General features: G+C 42.1%; 1 protein-coding gene across 2 annotated transcripts in view; it reads right to left on the bottom strand.

Moving 5' to 3' along the window:
- Positions 1-554: 554 nt before the first annotated feature.
- Positions 555-15737, bottom strand: part of LOC146195383 (uncharacterized) — a 144504-nt gene continuing 129321 nt past the window's right edge. For both annotated transcript variants that reach the window (XM_084597816.1, XM_084597815.1), the window contains exon 3: positions 555-2957. In XM_084597816.1, coding sequence (XP_084453942.1) covers positions 2709-2957 — 249 coding nt within the window. In that variant the 3' untranslated portion in view covers positions 555-2708. The remainder of the gene's footprint in view (positions 2958-15737) is intronic.

Genomic DNA, 15737 nt, shown 5'->3' with positions numbered 1-15737 from the left:
CAATAATCCTTTCTCCGCAAAGCTACTTGGGGTAGTCTAATTCTGCCCATGTTAATGAACACCACCAGCATTCACGTTTTCGTCATGTCATTCCGTTATGAGACACGTGAACCTTTTTAATGTGAAGTATAATTTGTGCCTTGATCCCCAGGGCTGTAGACTACACTCTGATATTTATACCTGGGCAGTAAACAGTTTCACTTCAGTTAGTTTTTACTGTTACTTCTAAACCTGACATTCTTTTTGTAATACTGCTGGTACGTGAGCCCAAAGGTCATAGGGCGACACATTTTTTAGAGGTACCATACTGGAGGCTTTAAGTTCATTTCAACCACTTGCGGTTCTTTGGTGGTAGCCTTATACTCGCCTCTTATAAGTACGCGGCCTCTGCAGTTCGAGAGCTCATGTTTTATAGAGTTGAACTTTAGGTTTCTTACTAATTGGTTGTGGCTTCAAGGCTTCCGATTTTTGTATCTCTTACACAAAAGAAAGCTGATAACATCTCTACGCATCGTTCCCAGAAAAATTTCTGGATAACAGACAAGACAACCAAATTTTTTTTTGCCATAAAGGAACCTTTTATTGTACCACAGAAAGTCAGTTTGAAATGAATGCGCGTTCTAATTTACAGGTCGCAGCTACATGACACTGAATAGAACCAACCATCGATTCACGACACTTAAGTCCGTTGACAGTGATGGATAAGGTTGTTCTTCTATGCTGGCATATTTACGCTGTTATCTATTCTGACATTTGTAGTTTGACAAATCTTGCAGTTACATAAAACCAGCGAATTACACGATTTCCAGGTTCACAGGCTGAGATTAAAATGGCTCTTCATCACAGACCTTGGAAAATGTAAGCTTGAAACACTGTAAATGCTGATTATGGACAGCGATACCATAACAAATGTTCTGTCTAGATTGTAGTGTTTGCGCTGTCGTTCTGTGCTCCTACTGTAAATTTCGCTCGCTTGTAACAAACGCGATAGGTACACCCGGTAAGGCCTGTCTGTACAGTCTGATTGCCGAAAATGTTATCTCAGAATTAGGTAATCTAATTCACTAACTAGCTTCCACTAAGCTTGATACTCTATTTTAGTCGGTCACGATAATTTTTGTATTATAAAGGACCAGTATTCGCAGCCATATTCACTAAACATTCAAAACAAATACAATTGCCTATATGATTTCTTGAGAAATTTAAATCGCTTACAATAATGATTAAAGCTCGAATTTGCAACTGAAATACTGAACAAGGAGGGTGGATTGGTTGCTTTTCGCTCTTCCGCCGTCCTAAGGTACGAGATAACCTCAAAATGCAACGTGTCTCCGCGCGTTGAGGATTCATTGAAAATGCGATGTCGTGATCTGCAGTAATACTTTTAAGCATTCATCCGCCAAGAGCGACAATAACTCGGAGGGCCACATCGGTTAGCAGTCACCCAATGAAGCACGGTGCGTTGGATGAATTATTGACCTCGTTGTTTTCCGCGACAGGAACCACTCAGAGCCCTCCACAGTAAGAAATGAGTGCAAGTATTTACATGTTCTTTAAAAGCGCTACCCGTGAGGCCTGTCGTCTCCTGCAGCCGCATTGCAGCCGCATTATTTGTGTGCGTTTCCGGTACCAATCGCGTCCTTTTCATATCAATTGGGTGCAGTAAAGAAAGTGCTGCATACTTTTGAATGTTTCATTACGGCTTAACTTCTGGCGGTGTGTAGTAATCGACAACCTAAGGTTAAAATTGTCACATTCATTTTTAATGGCCGTATTCAAAATTACCATGTCGAGTTATTGCCCAGATTGTTTGTGGTAAAACACGAAATAAGTGCCACTAATTAGTAACTTCACATTCACTTTCGCTGCAAGTAAGTTAGCATCTGTTGGCCATGCAATGTGCCAGAATATGGGCACGCATACGTCGTGCAGAGCAGTTTGTGTTATCTGTTGCTTTTCTCAACTGATTCTGTAGCTTCATATCACTCAAGGTGCAGAGTGCTCACAAATCAAGGTGTTTTTTGTATCAACCCTATTCTCTGGCTCCCAGGGCATGATCATCGCTTAGCGAACCATTGTTGGCTGCACATGCTGAAGCCATTTTCTCAATTATTTTCTTTTTCTGGATCTACGCGGTGAAACGTTCTCTATATTCACCTGGCTAAAACACATTTAAGACAGGCGATAAGTGCTTCTGGAAAGAAGGTATTGAAGACGAGATCTAACCTTTATTAACATTTTGAGTGGTAGCTTTTTTAGCGGATGCGTTTAAACCGGACTGCTTCATAGCCGAGAACGCACATCATTCCAGTCAATCTTGCATGAGCCATTCGTGTAATCGCCTGGATAGTCTACATGTGGCAGACTCCTGGCAGTACTGAGGACAATGCCTGTGCCACTGCAGACATAAAGGAGTTCCGGGAGACAGATAGCCGATTGTTGGCGTTGTTTTTACCGTACAAATTGTTCAGCAAGCAGCGACCACACTTTCGAAATGAAACGGGTGACTCGGAAGAATAAGGGATTATGAGCTTGAAGTCGTCGCTTTGGCATTTCCAAGCGCAGCCTTTTGCTCCTTCATTGAATAGAGTCGTCGCTTCCTGGTCGTCTATGCGCGTCGCCGCCATGCATCTTTTGGGGAGCTCTGAGATGATTCCGGGAACTTAGTGTGCTTTTTGTTAAACCGCAGTCTTCGGGCTTCCTTCCGCTCACTTGCGCCTGCCGAAGCACGAGACAGCATTGAAGGAGCACTGCTTCCAGCCACTCCTTTTCCTCTGGAAGTCGGGCACGGCCGGCTGCTGTTCCACCTGCTCCCGCTGCATCTGTCGGGCCATCTGCTTGGCCATCAGGTAGTTCCACAGCAGGTTCTCGAGTCCCCCGCTGGCCACGGCACCACCGCCCATGCCGACAGTGCCGATGCCCATGCCGCTGCCCCGGAGGCCGCTATCATCCGCCACCTGCGTCAGGAAGAAGTGGAGGCATAGGAATTAGCGTAAGTTAGGGGAGAAAATAAAATAAATTAGGTTGTTAGTTACAGGCTTTTGAGATGCTGTAAAATAATGCCGGGGAGAGGTATATCGTTATGTATGATCATTATGAGCCTAAATATACCTACTCAATTAGAGCCCCCGACCCATTAAGTGTCGTCGACCACCTGATACCATTGTATCCTGGAACATATTAGAATTTCGTACTACCGAATGTCAATATGCGGTCTCTTGCTCACATTTACATTCTGTTAGAATACAGTTTGTTCTTGTAAGGATGCCTTGAATAAATTAATCTCGCACTATGTCATTGACTATGCATATTTCTTTTCAACAAGCAGCAAATTAATCATTATATTCCTTTTGTTTTACGATTCATTCTTGTCTCTAGCTTGCAGCCTATCAAAGCGAAATTTGATTAAAAAAAACATGTTCTTGTACACGAAAAACTGTGCTTACGTTATTCTAGTACTTCGACACGCCAGGCGAAATGGGCTTCCATGTTTGAAAAACTCTATTGCCATGCACCATCAAAAATGCCGGGGACACACTGTGCCAGGGTGCGGAAGTGAAGGACGGGAGAACGCGCAATCGAATGCCGCTGGCTTCACTCATCGCGGCTTCTTCAAGCACTTCATCGATACATGCTCGCATGGTCGCAAGAGCTGCCAGGCTTTCATACTCACTGTCATTTGATTGCGATGGCTGGCTTCATATATACTGCTCAAAAATTACGGAAATAATTTTATCAGTCGAAATTTCGGCGGCCAGGCTACACAGCAGAACCATGAAGCAAAACGTTCGCATTAAAATAAGTAAATTATATCTATAGCAGGTACATAGCCACCAGTAAGGCGCATAAATACTTGGTCTCTTTGGGATGTTAAATGCCTTAAACCAATTATCTGTAACTAGAGGACTAAAATTCTAATAAAGCAAGACATTGCGTCGAGAGAGATGATCCTTGTAGTGTAATTGGCGCTTGTTTACAGGAGCATTTCGTAAGACGAGTTCATGAATACCTTCCGAGCCTCTAAATAGCTGCAGATATTACTTTGCTACACCTTTTTCCCGACAAAAGGCGAAACCGAAGCTGCATTCTAGATGGGCTAAGCAGAATAGGGAATCGAGAAATCAACATTCTCAAACGTGCAAGAGGTTTGGACGGAAAGAGCACTTTACTATACCTAGCGACGTTGAAATGTTTTAAAAGTGGCATCTCTTTAGTCCAGCATACAAGGGGTACAAGATACGCGCTATCATAAGGTGTGCAAAAAAGAATTCTACTTTGAAAACATGGATCAATTCGTCGTGTAACAAACGTGGCTTAAATAGATTTTTAAAGATTGAAAGCGAACCGTGGTGCCGAAAGAACTAAAAGAATAAAAAATAGAGCATATTTAGGGGGAATTCTCCGCTGATGATTAGCAGTTTACCAGTATCTTCCAAGATGAAAGTGCATGGAGAGTGTATATTACCGGCACAAACAGCCAGAACGATTGGTAAGACGGAGTGAAATTAAATTCACGACCACTCAATGAAGTGTTGAATTCAGGCGATAGCTGCAACGCTGAGAGGCAGAAAAAGCACAAAATTGATCAGGAATCAGGCGCTCACGCCTGTTGTTCTAGCGAAGATCAAGAAAAATGAACAAGACCAGGACGTTTATTGCGAAGGAAAGGTAAATCACAAAATTTATATTGGCGGATAAAACTTGGAAATTTGCACGCATGAAGTGATCATGCCAGGCTTACGGGAGGGTTAATGGATAGATATGAAAAGAACCTTGGCCCATCAGTGGCCGCAGTCAGAGGAAGGATATTGAAAAAGCTATCACAATGTTAGTGACCAAGCTTTAGACGAATGGAGCAAACTGGATAAAGAGGGTTTAGAAGAAGAAAACAATACTCGTCTGACGTAATGTATAAAAGGTGGCTGCTGTGAAACGTGCATATATTAGGCCGTACAATAAGTAAAGCTTCGATATATCGCATTCCACTTGGCATCGGGGCCCCTAGAGTGACACCGATCGGTACCGGTGATTGTAGTCATCTTTCTTGGACGAGCCCAAATTTGTCCGCTGCCACAGATCTTTGAACATTTCTGCCTTTTTTGTTATATTAGATCGGCTCAAGATCTACGAAGTAATTTCAACTCCAATCGAGGTAAAGTGACCGCTCATATAATTTACTTTTGTGGCGATGCATTCTCATGCAGAAAATTCTTACTGGGAGAAGTTATTCGTCCCAATTCATTCTGTTTGACGGCCGGCTTGTCAAGCGCTGTTTTCAAAGTAGCCAATGTACCCGCTACCGATCGAGTGATTACCCAGCACTAAAATGGGTGCTGGCCTTTCCACGGATGGCTTGCATTTCGGGTTTTACGCCATCCTTTACCTTTTACTGAGGACCGTTACAGGGCTCAACGCCGCACGCTGGATTTCTATTACCTTTGTTGATTGTGATATGACAACTTTCACAGTAGGATAGGCTGAAAGTATCACGTCGACAGCTTTCACTTGTTATGTATATCCATTAACTAATTTTCAACAGTAAACTATTGTGTACTTGGCTCAAGAACTCGCATTAATTATTAGCAACAGCTTTCTGTCTGGCTTAAAATGTGAGTGATTAGATATTTGTTACCCAAATCCGCTTCTATGCAGCCTAAATATGCTCTCACCGGCTACCCACCCTAATGTGAAACAAAATACAGTAATTTTGCTCAAAGTTGCATAACTGATTGCATTTGCAACTGCTATATGTCTACACTTGACATTAGGCTTTATTACAGTGATGGCCCGCCTTCAGGCATATTTACATGTCTTGTTATGAAGATTGCTTAAAAGCAGATGCAAGTGATAGCAGTAAGCGCAAGTCGTGAAGTGAACTTCGTGATTTTCATAGAACCAGAAAACATTGTGAACGTCTTCAGTTATCCATTCCTTTTATATTTTGTTTGAAAAGCAGAAAGGCATTTAAACGTATTTTTTGCTTCATGAAGCATTATTTAAGGTAGCTTTCTATGTGTCATCAATAATGATTCCTAGCGTCGCGTTCCACGAAATTGTAGGTAACTTATTTTTACTTATCTAGATATTTTCTCATCGTTCAGTCCATTACTTGGCATTGCATGGATGCTTGAAATAGTTCCACTCTGCGCATTCCTTACAGATCGACACTCCGAAATATCCCACGCTAGCCTATGGGCACAGAGCTTCGTTGTCTTTGTTTATTCATGTTAGGTATAAGGTCGAAGCGCGTGGCTTTCCGACTTAGACATGCTAGAGGATACCTGATTTCTCCGAACTACTGTCATTCAAGCACTCAGTGGCTGAGTTGCTGAGGTGTTCTTGCATTGTTCTACATCACTTTACGCGTTTGGGACGTGTTACGAAAAAATTGATTGCATTTAAATTTAGCACAGCCAACTGTGTCCTCAGGCCAATAGTACAGAGAAACACTGCCATCAATAGCACCGCGCTGCTTTTCCAACATCACCTAATACTCAATCACCGCTTTCGCGGGCGAGTCAATCTTCTATTTTCCATTAATAAACATCCACTCCCCTAAAAGCTGCCATTAAAACAACGTGACATGTAGTAGATGTGTTGGAAAGGACGCAGGTAAACACACCAACCTTTCTGGATTTCAATGCAGTGAGGACAATGTGATGTAGCCTCCGCATAGCCGCGTCGATAGTGCTGAATATCGATTCGTACATCTATAGCACTTCCCGACAACGCGCTCATGCCCAGTTCTTGCATTCTGTCGTGCAGCCGCTACCAGCATGGCCGCAACAAAGGTGCGCCGAGTGCTGGTTTACTGCCACATACATAACTTATTTACTTGCCGGTCGACAACTACATTTTCTGTACAAAGGGTGATACGAAGAATGTCACTGACCATAAACCTTGTCTCGCATTCAGTATACATTCCTAGGAAAGCAAAACGCATGTTTGCGTTTATTCTTAACCTGGCATACTGAACTTTCAACTTTATTTTGGACAATTTTTTGATTGACGATTTATATTTAACTGAAGGGCATCAACGCGCAAGCGCACCTTGAAGAGAGTTCAGTACCGTTGCATGTGCGCATACCATCCCTTTGTCCTCGTCTGGCAGCCTTGCGATTCCATGATGTTTCGTTTTACATGTTTGTGAATTTCAAGGGGTAGCATCTGTGGCCAACCTTTACATTCCTCGTGTCTTTAAGTGTAGCAAATCGTAAGCTACATAACATTTTAGACTTTTCCTGCACACTGTGTTACAGTACACGTGGTGCTATTTGCTAGCAAACAATAATGTGCTTCAAACTTGCGTGGTAATAATGGTTCGCTCAGTTTGTCTGCCATTCATACTAGAAAAAAGCTTTCTAGAAGCTGCTTACAAATGCAAATATTCAAACCTTCGACCAAGGCAAATGATCTATACGTTCCCACCTTTCCTTCCACAAAAGAATATAGGTATATACGTAGCTAAGGGCAACTCAAGTGAACACGTTACGAACCACAAGGAGAAATACAATACGTGTTTAGGATTGCGGCCGAGCGTTTATATATATGTGTCGCGAGAAATGCCCTTTGGGCGTGACACTTGTAACAACTTCGCATAGTTCAGCTGAATTATTTTGTAAACGACAACCTCTTGCTGCCTCAGAACTAACAGGAATGCTTTAGTAGCGCCACCTATGTTGAATGCGGTGGCTGGAGGCAATTGTGGTAATAAACAAAGTCGCACGTTGCAGACTCACTGCACAATGGTATGTTGTGCTCTGGACGCTTGCGTCTTCAGTAAAAAAGCAACCTTGACTTACTTTTGATTAGCACTCGGAGACAAAAACACAAGTCAATCAGATAACGATTTTTATTTCTCATTTTCCTATATCTCAGCTATCGAAGGCAATACTTCAAATTCCGTGAAAAGAAAGGAGGCCAGATCCACGTGACCCTAGGAACAGAAATCAGTGATCAAAACCACTTCATAATAAAGGGCTATATAGCTTTCTTCAGGTTAAAATGCGACAGGTGTATATATATATATATATATATATATATATATATATATATATATATATATATATATATATATATATATATATATTTCTACGGCTTTGCGTTTGTCGGTTCAAAAACAGTGATTCGTTTTCTGAGCATAAACCTTTCAGTGCCAGATTGTGATGAGTCAGTGAATTAGCACCTCATCAGTAAATAAAGGCATTGTTCTGTCATATTTACAGAGAAAACTCTTAGCTATAGTGTTATAACTATCACTTTCTCTTCAAGAGATAAATTAGGCAGTTGCTTAAGACAAGGAATTGAGGTTTGTCTGACAGCCATACAGACTTACATAAGTCCTGGTAGAGTAGCAGTAGTCTAGCCCTAAAACAAGGCGTAAACACCGGAAAGACATAAACAAAAATAAAAGAAACTGAAGGAAGAGCGAAATTTTAAGAACGAGGTTCAACTATACGAGAGGAGGAAGATATTCTTTGCAATTAGACAAAAAGCAAGCTCGGTGATTATGTGCTCCAATGCACATTTATCCTTGGCAAGCAAAGGAATAAAATGCCCTCCTACTGTCGCAGCGAAAAGAGAGCAAGCTATATGAGCAAATAAATGAGATGCAGTGGCGATGCCATAAATGATCTATTTGACGACACGCGTCGTGTGGCGCAATTTAGCGCATCTCTAAGTTACAGCATTAAAAGTTGCGATGTTACTCGTCCAGCGCTTTTCTCAACTTCTGTTTTTCGTCATATATAAACCGAAAGTCGCTACGTAACCCGACCGCGACATAAATTCAGTTTATTTCACGTTGTCCAAAATAATGCCGTTGACCCTCTGGTTAGCATATCTTGGTTGTACCACAGCTAAACACAATCATTAACGTAAAATTAAATTTTAATGCAACATAAGCGGGGAGCGTTAGCAGCAAGAAACTTGCTCCTTTTCCCAGTCAGATATCACGTGTAAGATAGAGCTTATTGAGAAATGATTGGTCTGATACATAAACTGAAACAAACTTTCAGATATTTTCTAACCAGAACTAGTAACACGAGAAAAAGATCAACATATTTGTGTGCAAAGCGCCCCTAAGAAACAGGCTGAAACAAAACAAACTACAGAAGACGGTACAGCTACCTAAAATCACTGTTCAAGCACGGGAACAAAGTGACACTGGGAAACACCGCACGAATGAATAGAGCACCTTGTTAAGCCAGCTTGACGGAAAAAAACACATAAAAAAAGCTTCAAAACAAGAAAAGAGCGCACCCTAGTGTAGCGCAGCGTTGCTTGAAGTACGCTTATTGCCGAACTAGTGGTTATGCGCCATCGCATGCTTGAATTCCATGCGGCTTTTTCACGCAAATTCATTTTGGGCAACTAGAAAATGCAATCGGTCAGATTTTCGGCTACTTTCTTTTTTATTATTTTCTTTCACTCTCTATACACCTCGCATTATATATTGTGGGAACTAGCATAATTGTTATCGCTATATAAGTAGCGTCGGTTGAGTCCTAAGGAGCTTCAATAATTACGCGTGGTATCTAATTGTCGTTAATCAGTTGTCTGGAATGAAAACTGTATTTAAATTTCAACATAGAGTTCATAAATTGTGGGTAGCTTATACCGAGTGCGATTGCTCTAAAATAATTACACTTCATAAAAAAATTATTAGTAATTAGCTTATGTTAGTAAAACTGAACACTACGCCGCAAATGTCGTTAAAAAATTTTCAACAAGTAAAATCCACAAACAAACGCTAAATAATTCAGAATCGAGATAGTTTTGTACATTTGAGTTAAACCATGGTAAATGGCTTCCATTTTAATGTGGCTTATCTGACCTTATATTACATTTACCGTATTCTGTTTTGTCGCTCGGCTGTATTTTCCAGCGTGCTGTTTTGAAACGTACTTTTTAATAGTGATTATTTCTTTGCTTTTTTGTCGTTGTGCGCTTTTATGCTTGCGTGGATCCCAAACATAATGTTGGTCTTATTACTTTATTGTTCTCAGAGATATTGAATTCATGATCAGACTTTAACAAAATCAACTTCACAAGTGAATTAAACGCTTCTAAAAATGTCCTAACGCACATTTTTCCCCTTCCCTATGTTAGGCTTCGCAATAGCCCGATACGTAACGTACAGTTCATGACAAATCGCGTGGCATAGTTGCCGTTTCACACAAAATACGTTTTAACCCAAAATTACTCCAAAACGTACATATGGTACAGTTATAATAAGCCGCACGTACCGCATTCGCAGCTGCATCCTGGAAATAAACGAAAGAAGAGTGAAAGTGTTATGCAAAAAACTCTGCGCCACCGCCACACTTGTTTAAATGCTCGACTACAATCAATACCGTTTTGCCGAGAATGACAAAACGACCGTAGTCTCCTTGGCAAATCAACGAAGCTGAGATTACATAATCTTCAAAATCTTCATTCTTCCTTTAGGTTTTTTTTTTTTTCTCAACTGTAATCACATATAAATTAAACTTCATAAGCTCGTATGCTATTTCCCTGTCCACGCGTATGTGCTAGCCAAAGAAAGTGCGCTCATCCAGTTATCACCCAGAAACATTTGACATGTGAGAAACAAGAATTTGCTGTAAAAACCAGCTTCTCGGCGTTTTTGTGCGTGGTCACGCCAGACCGATTGCAGTTCAGCCGTATGCCAAATTCCTGCGCCCAACGTCCCCCCGAGAAGCTCTGGATCTGGGTCATAAACAGGGGTGCACTAAAAGGAAGAATCGGCTAGCATTGTGTTTACACTTGTGTCTTGCTCCCAAACATCGCGTCGCCAGTGCCCAGCCGCCGGTACCCATCACGTTGCAGCAACTTTGAAGCGAGCGATCAGTGCGCTCGCTGGCTGGACCTCTCGGGCCGCCGACAAGTGCTGCCTCCGGATTGGAGGGTTTGAGCGGCAACGAATTCCTGGTCTCTGTAAGCGCGTGCGATGTCAGTTGGAGACAGCGACGGTCACAAGCGTCCGTCAAGTGCAGTGATGCTCGCAAATGGGGGATGCGTCGTAGTCCCGCTAGCCGTCGCTGTACTAGACCAACTGCGTATGGCTAATAGCTTTCGGCCCCTGTACAGATCTTGTCTTGTACAATATCTTGAAATGTTGAACGAACTCCTTTTGTTCATTTCACAGATGCTTGCTCGGAGGAACCGCTGCACTATGGGAGCTAGTAGCTCTCGATCACGAACGGGTGATGAGGACTGCGCGACCAGTTGTATGACGCACTATAGGGCGCATCTGAAATTCGTGATCAACTGCGACGAGTGATGGGAGTCAGAAGAGCAAAGACGAAATACATAGGTGCACAACAAAGGCACTCATTGAAGATTTGCAGCAATAATTGATCCAAAACCTAATTTGCGAGATAGGTCTACCAAGTGTCACTGCGCGTTCAAACTGAAAGCATCGAGCACGGGCTCGTTCGTTACGAATGCATTGAAACGACGTGACACTGGAGTAAAAGCATTACCTTGCAATTACGTATCGTTCTTCAGAAACCCGCTTAGCAATTACCTTTTTGCCCCAGAGCCTTTCGTTTGAAGGCCTTAGCATAAAAACACATAGCACGCCGTTTTGTGGTCCCAGCTTAAATATAGAACCGTTTAGCAATGCAATCTTGTCCATTCGTTGGGAATTGGGAGCATACTCACGCTGTCGTTTTTATATACCTAGTGCTGAGGCGCATCGCGAAAGCTGAAGGTCCTGTAAGCAAAGAGCGTGGTAAATTGCGAAACTCATTCGCTTGTATAAGGAAATCCACGTTGCCTTGTGACTGTGATAGGGATATTTCGATTTGAGTTATGCATTTTGCTTAGGCCTATATCGCCCACGTGAAATTATTGCACTGGGACTACACATATAGTACGCCATACTAGATATAGAAAAGTTCAGGAATTAAAAAAGAAAATACCAACACAACATTGGATGAAACATTGACTACACTATAAGGCAGATGACTGCATACGTTTATCGTGAAAGAAAAAATCAGTGTTCAAAAGCATTCGTGTAGAAAGCACCCTCTCAAGTTTTTAACAAGGCCTGTTCTAGAGAAAATACAGTTTTGGACATTCAAGCAAATATTTTGGTCTATTCCAGTGTCAGCATTATATGACTTTCGACCACTGAGCAACCATGACGCTTTTTTGCTCTACGTATAGCGATTGAAAAAAAATTCGGCGTTTTTTGTGTGCACAACAGCCAAGGGAGGCACGGACCGTCAGGCACGATTCTGCACTTTTCCGTGCCACGTAAAGTTTTCCTGTAACTCAGTGCTTAAAATAAAGGAAAAAAAAATGAGCAAACTCATTTTATTGGTGACTATGGTTTCTGCAAACAACTACGCGAGGACTAATGCTAGGATATTATTACGCCGAAGAATACCGAATACGGAACGAGAAATCAATCCATTTGCATTTCTTTAGAAAGCATTGAATAAAACGTATTTATGAACGTTCCTTATTTAATAGTTTTGCACGAAACATAGTTTATCTGTGAGTTTGATAAATTTCTTATACAACTGCATAAAAATCGCGCTTTCTATAGACTGAACCAATCGGTGACCACTAGAAGTGTGCAGAGTGGCCTCTTTTAGAGCAGAATTGCATGGAAAGCAACATTTAGAAAGGCATGAGAAGCCGAATTGAATTTACGACTGTTCACGTCTTGTGGCAGTAGTGATAGACAACGAGTAATGACACGAAACAGCAAAGCTATCGCGGTGCTTTCTACCGAGATGAACCTTACAGGTTTGTAGACGCGACTATTACAAGACCGTATACAGTAACGTCTACTAGGAGCTACAAAAATTTTTCCGCACATGTGTTTCGAGCTTTCGTTCGCACTTGTCGTGAAATTTCAAAATGACAATAGCGACTATAGCGAGAAAACTCGTATCACAAAGCAGCGTACGAGGCAAGCATAAACGTATGGGCCTATAGTTTTCGATATTGCTTAGTGAAAATTGGCTTCCTAAATCTACCTCAGGCCAGCAAAATTGCGTAGTCTTAGAAGCGTCGTTTTGAACTTAAGGATGCAGTACAAATAATTAGTCCACGAAGCTAAGCCTAGCCAGTCACCATGCGTCCACGTGATGCGCGGCGTCTAAGCGCACACTGTGTTTGAAACGGCTGTTAAAGACAACTAAGGGCTTATTAGAGATTTTTGTCACTTCTTGGAAAGCTGTTAGAAAATTATTTCACAAGTTGATTATGTACTCAGTTCGTCACGAAATGGTTTGAATGTAAAGTATTTGATTACCACTCTGACGGCACAGAATTTCTTTCGACGGTCGAAAATTTTGAATATTCGCAATGTTTCCACAAATGACGCAAAAGCATTATATTTATTACATTTCCATTCAGTATTATCCGGTTATAATTTGCCCCAATTATAGCGTTATGTTTCTTACTCTTCCTGGTGCGACCTGAAATGAGAAAATATAAAGAAACAATGAGAGCGCACCAATACACTTCGTCTTTATCCATGAACCGCAACAATGAGGCACTGTATGTTACCACCATCGCAGTTGAGTGCAGAGCGTTCATCTTATATTGAAAAAATGAAATGTGCGGTTATTATGCAGCAAAAAAAAAAAAAATATTGCATTCCAAAAGTGGGTACAAGTGCATATTTTTTATTTATTTGTTTTGCTGATTGTGTGGTATAAGCATATATAATAGCAAATTAGAGGAGATTGGGCTCAACTTGATAAGGAATACCTTTAGAAGCCCTCACGTAACGCACGTTTGTGCACACTGCATGGAAACCTGGCTGGGTCCTGTCCTGCTGAAGGCGAGGAAGTGAATGCGGGAGTTCATTGCAAAAGTCAGAATATTCGGTACGATGCCAATACTTCTGGGCCAATTGTGCGCACAACTAACACTTGACGGAGGGGTCAATAGGTAGTATTCTTCTCAGTAAGGCTTCCATGGAACCCGTTCGTTAGATGATTATTATTACAAGAACAGAAAAATGACAATCTCCATTAATTAAACCAAATAGTCCCATTTCAAATTTTTGTGTATCTTAGTATGTGCCGCGGTTACACTTGTTCCTTATGTTTTGTAATCTATCCAGAATATTTTAGGGCGAAATCCTTTAATGGCTCATCGTTGTCAGCGAAACTGTTCGCTTTTGCGGCGGCTCTGATTGAATCGGTACTTAAACAATAAGTTAATAAACATTGTCTCCCACCGGGGAGTCGAATGTCCATCCCTTGAATCCCCAGCCCAGTGCTTTAATAGTGCGCCACGCCTTTTTCTTGATTTCCTGTTAATAAAATTTACATTGCGGCAAAGTGAAAGTACAATACTACGAAGAGCTTTAGCAAAGCTAAGCCTTCACAAAGATTCAAAAAACTCTTTAGGTTAGCCAGTTCGCTCAAAACTGGCGCGCATTTTTACGTTTCTATTATTGCGTATTAGATCAGGTTGTTGACAATTTCAATGAAATACACCTTCTTGGAGAGTTGTTGCTGTTGTGGCAGTAGGAAGAAGGAAAATAAAATGCACTGGCCCGCAACTCGCTCCCTAGCTGAGCCACCTCGCGGCGTGATTGATTGATTTATAAGAAGGGAAAGGCGCGGTAACTGTTTTTACTTCTTTTCTGTGGACACCTCAAACGCGCGGAAGGGGAAGAAAGGAAGGTGGGAGTGAAAGTGAAAAGAGAGAAAGAGGAGTCGGTAGTGGAGGGCTACGGAGCACTTTCGACCACCTGGGGAAAATAAAATGCACGAACCTGCTACTGGCTCTGTAGCTGAGCAAACCCGCGGCCTTGCTTGCTTGATTGATTGATTTATATAAGGGAAAGGCGCGGTAACTGTCTCACTTGTTTTCTATGGACACTTCAACCGCGCCCTAAAGGAAGGGACGAAGGTTTGAGTGAATGTGGAAAGAAAGAGGAGCCGTAATGAAGGGCTACGGAATAATTTCGACCACCCACTGACATCGCACAGCACAGGGACGCCTCTTCATTTCGCCTCCATCGAAATGCAGCCGCCGAGGTCGGGTTCGAACCCGGGTACTGCGGCGCAGTAGTCGGGCGTCTTACCACTGCACCACCCCGGCGGGGCAGCCTCAAGATTTATTTATTTATAGGAAGGGAAAGGCGCGGTAACTGCCTCACTTGTTTTTCTGTGGACACCGCAACCGCGCCGTAAGGGAAGGTAGGAAGGTTGGTGTGAAAGTGGAAAGAGAGAAAGAGGAGCCGTAGTGGAGGGCTACGGAGTAATTTCGACCGTTCGACCGTATAAGGCTCGCGCGATGTACCGTCACGACAGGTAATGACGACACAAGACAATTCATACATATACGAAGCTGACCCCATCGTGCATCCGATGAAAGCGTCCGTGCGCCCTTTCATTTGTCGCTTCTTTGAACGCCGCACTACACAACAAACAGAAGCAGACCCATATGTGTCGGTGGCTTTTGTACAGCAGGCATCAGCGGCGTTTGAAATTGATTTACAGGATGGAAAAGGCACAGCATCTGTCACAATTCTCCGCCTACAAGAGAGGACTGAAAACAGTAGCACCTCTTTACTCGAGGCATCATCATTCACCGCAACATTCGCAACAAATGCGGAGCAGAATGCGACACTCAGGCTTTTGCCTTTCATCATTTTAGTTGTCAAAGTGTCTCGTAATTTTTTAGAGACAGTTAACAGGTTGTATTTTTGCCACAATCTCAGCTTAAAAAACTTGTTTGGTTGCCCGTTTCTTTTT

This window comes from Amblyomma maculatum, chromosome 3 (assembly GCF_055883805.1).
Source record: "Amblyomma maculatum isolate TAMU_Amacu chromosome 3, ASM5588380v1, whole genome shotgun sequence".
In the NCBI taxonomy this organism is placed as follows: Eukaryota; Metazoa; Arthropoda; class Arachnida; order Ixodida; family Ixodidae; genus Amblyomma; species Amblyomma maculatum.
Note: the sequence above shows the minus strand (reverse complement) of the source record. Positions and strands in the feature narration are given on the sequence as shown.